At 49.9% G+C, this 13,043-nt stretch overlaps 1 protein-coding gene across 3 annotated transcripts in view; it reads right to left on the bottom strand.

Moving 5' to 3' along the window:
* GALNT18 (polypeptide N-acetylgalactosaminyltransferase 18) overlaps positions 1–13,043 on the bottom strand; it is a 353,962-nt gene that overhangs the window by 176,196 nt on the left and 164,723 nt on the right. For all 3 annotated transcript variants that reach the window (XM_053899989.1, XM_019456322.2, XM_019456324.2), the window contains exon 2: positions 1,223–1,415. In XM_053899989.1, coding sequence (XP_053755964.1) covers positions 1,223–1,415 — 193 coding nt within the window. The remainder of the gene's footprint in view (positions 1–1,222; positions 1,416–13,043) is intronic.

The following is a 13,043-nucleotide window of genomic DNA, read 5'->3' as shown; positions in this document are numbered from 1 at the left end:
CTGTCTTCAACTTTCTATTTCTTCATGACATTTGCTACCATCTAACATGGTACATATTTTGCTTTAAAAAAATTTTATTTTATTTTATTGTATTTTATTTTATTTGAGAGAGAGAGAGAGAGAATGAACAAACAGGGGAGAGGGGCAGAGGTAGAGACTCTCAAGTAGGATCCATGCTGGGGCTCAATCCCACAACCATGAAATCATGACCTGAGCCAAAATCAAGACTTGGATGCTCAACCCATAGAGCCACCCAGGCACCCCTGTTTTATTATGTGTCCCTGCCCATCTAGAAATGCAAGCTCTGTGAGGGCAAGGATTCCTGTCTGTTTTGTTCGCTGCACTATCCCTGGGCCTAGACTATGCTGATACATAAGAAGTGCTCAGTAACTATCCTTTATGTGAATATATACTCTTCTAGCCCCTTGTAGATCCTCAGCTGCTCTTTCAGCCCTAGAACCCAATCAGGTTCTCCTTGGGCCAGGGAAAAACCATACTCAATTATACAGTACACAGTAGGTGCTCAATAAATGTCTGTGAAACTGAACTGAACTTTCCTCCCTAGAAAAACACAGCCTCCAAACCCAGCAGCAAGATCTTTCCTAAAAACCCCAGATACAAGCTCACTGTGGTTTGCAACTTTAAAAAAATTTTAAAAATAAGGAGAAAGAGGGGAAAAGAAGGCATGGGGGGGGGAAGCTCACAAAAGTTAATGAGATTTTCTCAGCTGTGGTACGTGCCCACACTTTTAATAATTAGGAGTAATAAAAACTCTAACTGAACCTTAAAGGAACATCTTCTGTGACAAAGAGAGAAGTCAAGACAGACTTCTGCGTCGGGCATAATGACTTGTTAGCCCTGGAAGATGGATAGACTTAAAAATAGTAATTTATAGGAAAAAAATAATTGTTCATAAAAATGCAACTAATTGGGTTAAAATGACTTATTAACAAGAATACTGGATGATTCTAAAGCCCATAGGGAGTAAATTAGGTTATTAATCCTCAGCGCCTCATGAAAGAAGCTTCCCCTGCTTAGCAGATGGAGAAACTGAGGCTGAGGGAGGGGGAGAGTGAGTTGCCAATGGAGGCTGAGGGCACAGACCCTGCGGGAGAGGGACCCAGGAGCCCCAAGGCCCTGTCCTGACTCTATCCCCAGCACTGTGGTGACCCCGTCTCCCCACAGGCAGGTCAAAAAGGGCCCAGCCACTGACTCTGCTCACCCACTGGGTCTGAGGTCAGGCAGAGGCCGGTCGAGGGGCAGACGGTCACTGAGGTAGGCGTTGTAGCCGTAGTACTGGAACTGCTTCAGGGCCATGCGCCGGCCTTCAGGGCTGAGCTCCTGGCCCCAGTGTGCAAACAGAGAGGAGTCTGTGAAGGGCTCAGCCTCTGCCTCCTCGGGCTTGGCGGGAGCCTCTGGAGAAAGAAGGGACAAGGAGACAGTGGGTCAGAGTGTACCCCTGCAAATACCATGACAACCCCTTTCCCTTCCTCACCATCACCTTGCATACAACAATCTTATCCCCATATTTGGGAGCTGTGGGGAGGATGGACTGCAATCTTCATGCTTCCCCAAACTCAGTTATCCACCCATTCATCCATTCATTCATCCAACAACCACTAGGCACAAGGGATACAGAAATACATCCTACAGGATCTACCGAGAAGCTGAGGGATGTGATCCAGATGCCCCATGGCTTCAAGTCAGAACTCCCTCCTTTCCAGTCGGCCTCCCCACCAGAGATTCTAGCCTTAGCCCTCAAAATGGGTTTCCACTTCTCTTACCCAAGATTACACCCCCACTCCCTGCCGGTCCTGGGCTGGCCCCACACCCAGGCCCTCCAGCTGAGGTTCTGCTCCCCTTTCCAGCTCTTGCCAGCCCACCTCCCTGTCCGCTGTCTGGTCTGATATGAGTTGCCTGGCCCCACCAAGCGCCATTCACATGGCTCCAAGGACCTCCAGCCAGACTGCCTCCTGCTGCGTCCAGCCTGTGCCTACCAAATAGGGAATCACTGGCACAGAGGACAGCCCAAAAAATCCCCAGTCACCCATGCATTGTTGGCACTGCTCATTGGACCCCTGGTAGACTTTGTAGGGGCAGTCCCCACACTAGGATAAGGAGAGCTCATGGTTTCCCTGGAACTTTCTAAGAAAATGAAGAGGACATTATTACCTATAAGAGCAGAAGCTTTGGATTCACACAGATATGGATTCAAAGAAATTCCCGCTGCACCATTCACTGGCTACATGGCCTCAAGCAAACACTCAATGTCTCTGTACCTCGACTGCCCCATTTGTAATGCAGGCATACTAGTATCTACCCATGTCTGCCCCCACAGGATCTGAGAGGATTACATACAATAATGTATATACAGCACTTCAGCTAGCATATGTCTCAGAAAAAGTACACAATAATTGGTAACCAGTGTAACACATAGCAAGGGGAGCCTGGCAGGGCATTTAAATCTTTCTTTTATGGGGGCAAAAGGTAGGTCTTTCCACGACATAGGCTGGTGGGTCAAGACTTGGGAATTTATTCTAAGGGTCATTTAGTCAAGGTCAGATATCAGAGCAATTGGACAGAGATGCCAAGCCCACTGGACGATGCCCTCCGTGTTCATAAACATGATATAAGTGAGAGATGGCGCTGGGAGTCTGGAAACGAGACAGAGACCAGAAGGAAGCAGAAGTAGGTTGGGGACAGAAGAGGCAGGCTTGGGATACTTACTAATGATCCCTCAGCCATCCAGGCAGGCTTGGGACTTTTGCCAATGTCCCCTCAGCCATCTGTATGAAGCCAGTAGGTGTATGAAACACCTATGTCGGATAACTTAAAGGCACAGGCTGGGCACAGGTGAAGGTCTAAGAATGCAGAGTCTTCGAGGTTGAGGAGCTCAGAGCTGCAGACCACAGTTCTTACTATCACTGCCTCTTGGGGGGAACGCGCAGACATACCCCAAACCAGAGGTACATGAATCTCCTGGGATAACCATCATGGCTAGTCCCCACTGAGTGCTTTCCATGAGTCAGGCTCTGCTGTGAACGTTTTTGCCACATCAACGCATTGCACCCTGCGTGGTGGGAACTATTATTGTTTCGACTTCACAGGTAATGAAAGTGAGGCCTGGGGAGGATGAGAAACTTGCCCTGATTCACTCACAAGGAGGCGAAGTAGTGGAGGGTCAATCCCGAGAAGTCTGTCTCTCCAGGCGGTGGTCCTAACTGCTACACCATACCCCTTCTACGTGGCAATGGGCCGGGACACACATGCGTTCCAAAGACAAACGTGGCACGCCAATTTTCCTTCAAGACATGGAAGGAAACTCAGGTACCCAAAGCAGATTAGGATCTAATAAGGAGTAAAATACGAACTGCGTGTGCATTTCTGTGACAGGGCAAGCATTCTTAGTACTTGTGGTGGCCACTGCAAGTTCCATGCCAGAACTCAGGGCCCACTTGCTCTCCCCTACGAGGCATAAGTGAAGGGAAGCACAGGGTTTACATGATCGATCGTCAAGGTCCTCGCCGTCCCTAAAAAGATGTAAGACTCGTTCGTGTGGAATGTTGGGGTAGTAAAAACCTAAATCAGTGAGCCAACTGAATCATATGATATTTAAAAGAAATGGAGTTTTACTGCTCTCACATACCTAAATGGATATTACCAAGTAAAATGAGATCAGTTAATGAAAAAATTATGATTCACAATTAGACCTGCATTGCATAAAAATGTATTATAAACATATTAAAGTCCTCGGTTCCACCACACGCCCCTGTCTTTTTGCTCGGCATGGGTATAAACCACAACGAACTGGAGAGCAGTGGGTCTCGAATGATAAGCCGGGGGGGCACAGCAGCAGCAAGAAGTCCTCTTCGTTGAATTCCTGCCCAGAGCCAAGCACCGTGCTGGTCCATGTCTTTACCCAAGGTGATCTCTGTCTTGCTCATGGGTGTGCCCTCCACGAGGGCAGGCTGACATCTGTCTTATTCCCTGCTGCACCCCCAGCATGGTACACAGCTCTTGCGAGGGGCTCAATATACCATTTTAAAATAAGTTAGTTGAGGTGCCTGAGTGGCTCAGTCGGTTAAGCAACTGACTCTTAGTTTCAGCTAGGGTCATGATCTCATGGTTTGTGAGTTCAAGCCTTGCATCGGGCTCTGAGCTGACAGTGCAGAGTCTGCTTGGGAGTCTCTCCGCCTACCCCCACCCCCTCGCCCCACCCCCTGCCCTTCCACCACTCTCTCTCAAAATATAAATAAATGAAACTTTTTAAATATTTTTTTTAACGTTTATTTATTTTTGAGACAGAGAGAAACAGAGCATGAATGGGGGAGGGTCAGAAAGAGGGAGACACAGAATCTGAAACAGGCTCCAGGCTCTGAGCTGTCAGCACAGAGCCTGACACGGGGCTTGAACTCACGGACCGTGAGATCATGGCCTGAGCCGAAGTCGGCTGCTTAACCGACTGAGCCACCCAGGCGCCCCAAAACTTTTTAAAAGATAGAATAAGTTTGTTGAACAGTAGCCTGTAGGGTTAGTTATTCGTTCGACATGAGGAAACCAAAGATGAAAAGGTGAAATGACCAATCCAAGGTCATCCAGTTGGTCAGGGGCATTGAAGAAGGTCTGGATCCCTCCAAACCTCACTTTCTTCCCTCTATATCACGAATGACAAACTACAGTCTGAGGGCCAAAGCTGACCCACCACCTATTCTGTAAATAATGCTTTGTTGGAACACAGTCTCATCCATGTGCTTACATATTATCTACGGCTGCTTTAGAGCTACAAGGGCAGAGTTGAGTACATGCAACAGAGCCCATGTGGCCTAAAAAGTCGAAAATTCTCAACTATCTTGTCCCTCGAGAAAATGTGTGCTCTACATCTTATACCAGACATCCAAAGACTGGTTAAGGGTACTGGTTGCTGGGTGGCTCAGTCGGTTGAATGTCTGACTCTTGATTTCAGCTCAGGTCATGATCCCAGGATCGTAGGATCGAGCCTCTAAAAATTGGGCTCCATGCTGAGTGTGGAGCCCATTTAAGATTCTCTCTCTCTCTCTCTCTCTCTCTGTCTTTCTCTCTGTTTCTGTCTCCCCCCCCCCCCACCACCTGTCTCCCCCACTTATGCCCACTCTCACTCTCAAATTAAAAAAAAAAAAGAGTAGTGTCAGAATCCTGGGGACACTCCAGATCTACCATTTACCAGCTAGACTAGCTTACCTGCACCTTAGTTTCCTCATCCAGAAAGTGTCATTGATCATAACAGTGACCTTTTCATAGGACACGTGTGCATACTCAATGAGATGTTCCATGTAAGGAGCTTAGCACAGTGCCTGGCACATGATAAATGTTAGTTCCATAAAGGTTAGCTAGTAAGGAACCACAAAGCCCCATGGCCCCACTAGGGTGCTTTTCTGACAACACCTCTTGAGTTCAGATGGGGGAGATAAATGGCCCTGCCCTGAGGTCCCCAGCTCTGAAAGATGTAGTTACTGTCTAGGCCCCAGATGAAGCGTTTCCATGTCCACTGACAAGTGGCCTGCCCTTAACTGGTCCTAGACCCAACTCCTTTATCTCTCCAGTAAGAAAACAGTCCTACATGGTCCTCAGAAAAGGAGGACCATCTTTGACATGGTGTTGTGACGGGCAAGGAGGCTTCAGGGAGGTGCCCAGGCTAGGACCAGGGTCCAGGGGCATCTGGATACATCTGGTGATGGGCCAGACCAAGGGCTGTCTGTCAGCCCAGAATGCTCCTCTTAGGAGCAGACTTGGGCTATACTGGAGTATAACATTTCCTACTGGGGTCTAGACCTCCTTGGGCACACCTGACCAACTGAGGGGTGACTCAGAAGAAGTATATATCCAGACAGCTGAGAGCTCCCCAAGGGGAGCTCATTCAAGGCGGAGACTCAGTGGGGCACAGTGAACTCAGCCTGATGGCAGAGCCAGAGTTTAGAGGGTTCTGAGTACAGCACAAACTCTGTAATCCCAGTTCATTTCTGGCCCAGTGCTGGTGCTTGTCTGGGTCCTAGGGAGAGGGGGCTGACAGGAAACACATAGGCCATTTCCTCAGACAGCCACCCATAGGACCCGATAGGCACCTGTGTAACTCAGAGGCAGGGAGACATTCTCCCACCTTCCTGCACTATGAGCTCTGTGACATGGGCAGGAGGGGAGCCCCCTACAGGGCGTGAGCAGACCCACAGGCTGGGGGAAACACTACCATGCTATACGCCCTCTCTGCGCAGTACCCTCCAATGGCCAACTATCTCCTCGGCATGAAAGACTGAGTCCCAACTAACACTAACAAGGCCCTACAAGGCTCCCTGGGATCAAAACCTGAGAGCCTCCAGAGCTCACCCCCTACCACTGCTCCCCTGTCTTCTCTAGTCCAGCCACACCAGCCCCTCGGCCCCTCGCAAGACTCACTCAGCATATCTCACCTCAGGGCCTTTGCTCTTGCACTTCCTTCTATACCCTTACGACTAACCCCCCCTCACTTCCTTTCCGTCTTTACTCAGAAGTCATTTTCTCAGCAAAGCCTTTTCTAAACATTCAATCTCAGTGTTTCCTCCACACCCACTACAGGACTTTTTCTATTTGTCTTACTAGTTGTTTGTCTTTCCTGACTCAAATGTGAGCTCCACGAAGTCAGGGACTTGCTCTGAGGAGCCCCCAGTGCTTAGAACAGTGCCTGTTCTAACAGGCGCTCAATGAATATCAGGAAAATGAATGAATGGGGCAGTAGCAATAGGTCAGAAGAGGAGTCAGTAAGCCCCCTATCCACCAGGGACTCCCCAAATCCTCAGAGGGGATTGAAAGGGGACTGGAGTCTTGTGTCAGCACGCAGGAGTGTGACACCAGTAAAGGGCAAGCAAATTCTACTTGCGTGCAGTTAACTTCCTACCTAGCTCACTTATGCAAAGCCATTTGAGATTATGCTCTTAGAAGCCTCTTGGGGAGTTCCAAGGAATGTGGTCATTGGTAGACAGCCCTCACCCCTGTCCCAGGACTCTGGTAAATCTCTTATATCAGGGAATTACCTGACATCTCTCCCAAGCATCCACAACAGGACCGTGCACAGAGGACTTGCCCCCAAAAACATGGGGAGTAGAGAAATAAGGAAGGAGGGAGGGAAAGCTGTGTCGGTTTCTTGCCTCTTCCTCTTTCTGCTCTCACCTGGAAGAGCTCAGAATTGGAAAGACCACATGAAGACTCCAAAGTCACAGAAACCCTGGTGCAGAGGACAATGAGGTGGTAAGACCGAGTCTTCAGGAAACTAACCTAAGATGCCTTCGGGGAGTGTCTGACCCAAACCGCAAGAGCTTCAGAGAGCCTGAGCGTCAAGTCAGGTGTCCCCAACCTTCCCCAAAGTTCCTGTAGACGTGTGGCTGTCAGCCTTCCTCCTGACCTCATCCCCGGCTCAGTCTCTAAGGTGCTTGCTACAGAAATCCCTGCCACCAAACTCAAGGTCACTAATCCCTGCACCTTTTGAAGAGAAAAGGCACATTTGATGGGTCTGTGTAAAGCATGACATTTTTGACACTGAGGAAAAGGGCTGACTTACTCCTCCTTGACATCTCTTAGAGGAACCTGCCTTTCCCTTTGTAGGCCACCCTCCCCCCCACCTTGGGGCCCAGGGAACAACCAATCCTGCTCATTCCAAGAATGCTCTCCTTGGCCAGCATCTGGGAACTGCTGTCAGTCAGCTTGATCCCGAGGGGATAAAGGCTGCACCTCTTTCATTGCCAGGCCTTGGGAGTCACTGTCAGCTCTGCCCTAGAGGGAGTTAACTCTTCTTATCAGATAATCAACAAATATCCAAGCAAGTTTATGCTACGCCAGGCCTATTGCTAGGCATTGGAAATATAAAGACTTCTCCGACTTGGTGCCTATCCCCATGCAGCAGCCAGTCTAGGGAAAAGCCAGACGTATAGAGAATGTGATCAGTGCTCAGCCACTGGGTCACTGAAGACGGAAGGGGGTTGTGCAAGGAAGGCTTCCTAGAGGAGGCAATGCTTGAATTAGACATGAAGAACAAGTGAGATTCACAAGCTCTCTCTGGGGAAGGGAACCCCAAGGGCAGGACCAACAGGAACAAGGATGTAGAAGTGGGAGAGAGCACAGTGTGGGGCTCAGGGCCTCTGGACAGATGGCTACCCACAGCTGAAACTGGAGAAGAAGAACCCAAGCTGCTGGGGGCCTCAGTAGGCCTGGGACAGCAGGATGTATGGAAGAACCATAAAGGAAACTGCAAGTCTTAAAGGCCAGGATTGGCCATACATAACATTTGGAAATAGCTTATAAACCTACAAGCATGTATGCCAAAGCCCAACATACTAACCATCACCAGAGGTACTGTGCCGAGGGGCAAAGTGCATTATGTGAGGTCTAATGAAGAGGGAAACCACATGCCAATCTAGGGTGTCTACTGCAAACCCTTTGCCCCTGTACACCTTACCCCAGTTCCACTGTCCTGCCCCTGCCAGGTGGTGAGGCCAGGCCATCACAGAGGCTGTGTGATATAGGGCCTACCCTCCCCATCATAGATAAGAGGAAACTGCAGCCCAGAGACGTATCCCTAAACTACCTCCATGTTGGGAGCGAGACACAATGGCTTGAAGATTGTAGAAACTTCAGGCCCCGGGAGACTTTCAGTTGGTCTGCTCGGGTCCACTGCAGCATTAAACTACTGAAATACTTCCACAGAGCTGGTAAAAAGCTGCTGCCCAGAGTCCCTCCAGGTGGCCTTGCTACCCCTGCCGCCCTGGCTCTTTTCTTGGAATGTTTCAGGTCTCTCCACCAGCCAGCAACCACAGGTGTATGCCTGGTCTGGCCAGCAGTCCCAGGACCTTGCTCCACACTGTGGCCAGCATTCATGCAAAATGGCTAGTGCCTGTGCCCTAGCTGGTTGAGTATGTTTTGACTATCACTTGCTCCAAACCCTTCCTAGGGGGCCCCTGTGAATATGAATTATGGGTTTCCAGAGACCTTTCACTCAGCTCATCTGTTTCTCCATGTGAATGCCCAGTTCTCGCTGTGCATGACCTGTTTTCCAGAAAGTTCTACCAGTGATCACCTGGGGCATCGGGAAATGCCACCTTATGGTCTCAGATATGCCCCATGTGCAGCCCACTAATGAGAACGGAGAATTACAGATACATGTCCTGACAGCCTCTATGCTAATTCACAGAGACAAGAGGGAAGTGGGGCAGGAAAGCAGCTTGCGAGGCTTTGAGCAATTAAAGCAACAAAAGCCGCAGCTCTGAGGGTCGTGCACGGGTGTACCCGCCAGGCACGAGGGCACATCTGGAGACTCTGCCAAGGCTCTCGTGGCTCGTGCAGCCCCTGATGCTGGAAACAAGAAGGATACCTGAGCGAGAGTGGCTGCTTCCGTGAGCAGCCCAAACGAGGGCCTGCCCCGCTGCTTTTGCTCCGCACAATGGAGCGGCAAGAAAATGGGTTTGGGCATGAAATAAACATTGTAATGCTGCCCAGCCCATCCGATTCTGACTGCCTGTCCTCTCCAGGCCCCCATTCCTGGCCACCCCCATCTTCTGAAGCGGAGCCATTTAGCTGCCTCCTGCTGTGCACGTTAGTGAGGGGCCGCTAGCAATTTGGAGAAGCTGCAGGAGAGGCTCTGGCCCAGACGTCCCCCTGAGCAGGAACCCAAGACCATCTTGGCTCTCGGATTTTCGGATGAATCCTAAACTAGCAATCGAAGGGGACACACTGCACAGTTTCCACTGGAGGCCAAAGTGGTTTGGGGCTCCCACCTCAGGACTGGGCGGCAGTACAGGTCAAGCTCTGCCGAGCAGACAGAGAGAGGCACCCGGGACTCAGCTCCCATCACTTAGCACCCCTGGCCCATGGCCCATGTTCAGCCATGTGCTCTTTGGAAGGGGCAGCTTTGCTTCTGGTGCCTCAGTTTGGGCACCTCTAGGAAAGCAGGGGAGCCTTCTTGTTTCTTGTGGGTTTACTCACTTTAGTATACATTCATTCCTATTTCAGGCCGAGTTCAGAAGGCTTTGAGGGTGTGTAAGGAGGGGGCCTTTGCTTCTGCGCAGCCAGTCCTATAGCCACTGCTATTTCTGTTTCCGCCCTCAAGGCCAGGCTCAAAGCCAAAGCTTGGGGTGTTTGGTGATACGATCCAGAATGCAGTGATGAGGAGGCAGCGGGAAGTGGGACAGACAGGCAAGCCCGGGTCCCAGGTGACTGCCTGCGGTGGGCACCAGAACCTGTGTATAAGGTCTCTCCAGGGGACAGACCCAGATGGACCTGTCTCCTGGTCCTCCTCCTGGTATGTTCTGGGGCCCCCTTCTCCCCAGTCCTGGGGCTGTTATTCACTCTCTCGGACAAGACCGTCAGCCTGGCCCCTCGAGCCCCATCCCCTTCTCCTGTGAAATGGGGACAGCCTGTCAAGCTGCTATGTAGAATCACAGTGAAGTCAGCTTTTGGAAGCATGAAGGCTAAGCATTAAATAATGGAGGGGGCATTGCTCACTATCCCAGATAAGAATTCTCAAAGGATATTTCCTTTTCTTCCACTCCATTGACTCATTTTTTTCACATCTTTACTGGGGGGTAATTTATAGAACACAAAATTCACCCACCTCAAATGTACAATTCAATGATTTTTAGAAAGATTTTCTTTTACTCTTGAGATGCGTTGCTGCATGTTTTATTTGGGGCTAAAAAGAAAAGGGCAACTGGATATCCAGAAATGTGCACTTCCCTTGTCGGCTTTCAGGAAACTCCTGCCTGCTTGCTTCCCACTGGTGAGAAGTCACCATTATTCCTACTAACGAGCCTCGTGCTTGGGCCTCGCCAGAGCAGCTCAGGCTGTTTCCATCAAGGCCCGCCATCCGGGTACTACTGCTGAGGTCGGATTCGCTTCACCACACAGGGAGGGATTTAACCCTGACACCCTGTGCTGTCTCCACAGCCCAGGATACTTGTCTCCCCTCCCTCCCCTTCCAACACCCAGCTCTGAGGTTCAAAGCCAGCCTCTGTGCCCAGTCCCAGCCACAGGGAAGCACAGAGAGCTTGTGGGAAGTAGAGGCAGGAGGCCTCAGCCGACTCTCAACTCCCACACTGGACAAATCTGCTACACTGTGGGTCCCCTTTCTCTCCTGTAAGATGGACCCAGTGTTTGGGTTTTGTTTGGGAGAAAAAGGAGTTTAAGCCCATCATCGTGGTGCTTTTCTTATCCTTGAAATGCCAGGACAGTGTGCCTCTTCTTGGGCTCCCAAGGGAAAATTCTCAGACTTTTTAAAACACCCTTTGATATGCTAAGAGTCCTAATAATAAGGAAATAAAGTATTCTGCATAAGGTATTTCCCCTCTTCCGTGCTTCTGGAGGTGCATTAGAACATGAGCTAAAGGTCTTTTGCCAGCAGCCCTCACGATTAGGCTTTCTCTCCCAGGGATCCTCAGAACTGCTAAGAGAAAGAAGTGGAATCTGACAAGAAAAAGCTTGGAGCTAATCAAAAGAAAGGAGCCCTGACAGTCTCAAGTCTGACACCATTAAAATCCTCTGCGCAATGACTTTATTCATCGTGGCAAAGGCAAATCTGGGAGAGCTTCCTCTGACACCCAATGGGTGTTGTGGGGAAAGAGAGAGACTTCTACAGAATGCCTTATTACAAGGCAGGGCCAAGGCCTGTCTGCAAGGGTGGCTTCCTGTAGGGGCTCTGGACTCAGCTCTGCCCTTGACTATCTGGGTGACCTCTGTCCAGCTCTTGAACCTTTCTGAGCCTGAGCTTGCTCATCTGTCTAATGGGGATAATGTTATCTACCTCTAGCTCACTGTAAAGATTAAGTGTGGCGGTGAAGGTCAGTAAAGTGTTTAGCAAACCTTCAAATGCCTGGTAAGCAGATTCATTTCCTGTTGTCAGGATGGCTGAGTGGTCTAAGGAACTGCATTCCGGATTAGTTTGCTAGTGCTGCTATAACAAATGATCACAGATTTTTCTCTAAGATAAAATCAGGGTGTTGACAAGGCTGCTTTCCTTTCTGAATGTTCTAAAGGAGAATCCATTTCCCTGGATCCTTGAATCTTTGAATCCTTTCCAGCTTCTAGTGGCTGCATGTATTCCTTGGCCCAAGGCCCTCTTACTTGATGGCCATTGCCAACATGAGTGGCTTCAGTCCTTTTCACACGGCGTCACTCTGACTTTCTCTTCTGATCCCCTTTCTACTTCTACGGACTCTGAGATGACACTGGACCCACTTGGATAATCTAGGATGCTCTCCCTATTTTGAAGTCAGCTTATTAGCAACCTCAATTCCATCCGCAACCTCAATTCCCCACTGCCATGTAAGGTAACAGATTCACAGATTCCAGAGATTGTCACGTGCACACCTTTTGGGCGGGGGGGATGGTCGTTATTCTGCTTACCCCAATAAGAGCTCCATCATTGTGGGTTTTGCCATCAATAGAAAGGAGATTCCGATACTTTGCCCTCAGGGTTGTCGGGAGGCAAAGGAATGACAACTAACATTTGTTGAGCACCAACCATGTGCTAGCGCTGACCTCAGCGCAGCGCTCTCTCACCCCTGACATTCCAGTGAGACTGCATGCAGGGATATGACAGGTGCTATCAGGGCAGGACTGACAGCCAGGTTCTCCAAAGGAGCAGGTGCACATGAGGGTAGCCGGTGGCCATGAGCTGTGCAGGGGCGTCATCCCTGACCTTGAAGCCAGCATGGCCCTGCCTCCCTCATACACCAGCTAATGAACAACAAAGGACAGCCCCAGACAGCACAAGGCAGGTACTGAGGCAATCACCATTCTGCCTCTGTCTCTTCTCCGCTGGCTCTGATTGAACTATCCTGGTTTCCAACTGGCTCCTGATCACTGTCCTTGCTTCCCACTGCTGTGCTTTGGACTAGGAATTGGCATTTGGCTACCCCCAAATTCTGCCTTTCAAAACCCCCTAAAGTTGCAGGTCTATTGTGTTTGTGTGTGTGTGGAGGGGGTGGTTCTCATCTGAGAATCTGATGAAGACTGTGACCACTCCCCAGAAAATACACACTGACACATGC

The sequence above is a fragment of the Panthera pardus genome, unplaced genomic scaffold (assembly GCF_024362965.1).
Source record: "Panthera pardus isolate Hobbes unplaced genomic scaffold, ASM2436296v1 HiC_scaffold_12, whole genome shotgun sequence".
NCBI lineage: Eukaryota > Metazoa > Chordata > Mammalia > Carnivora > Felidae > Panthera > Panthera pardus.
The sequence above is the reverse complement of the archived record's forward strand: the minus strand, read 5'-3'. Positions and strand labels throughout refer to the sequence as shown.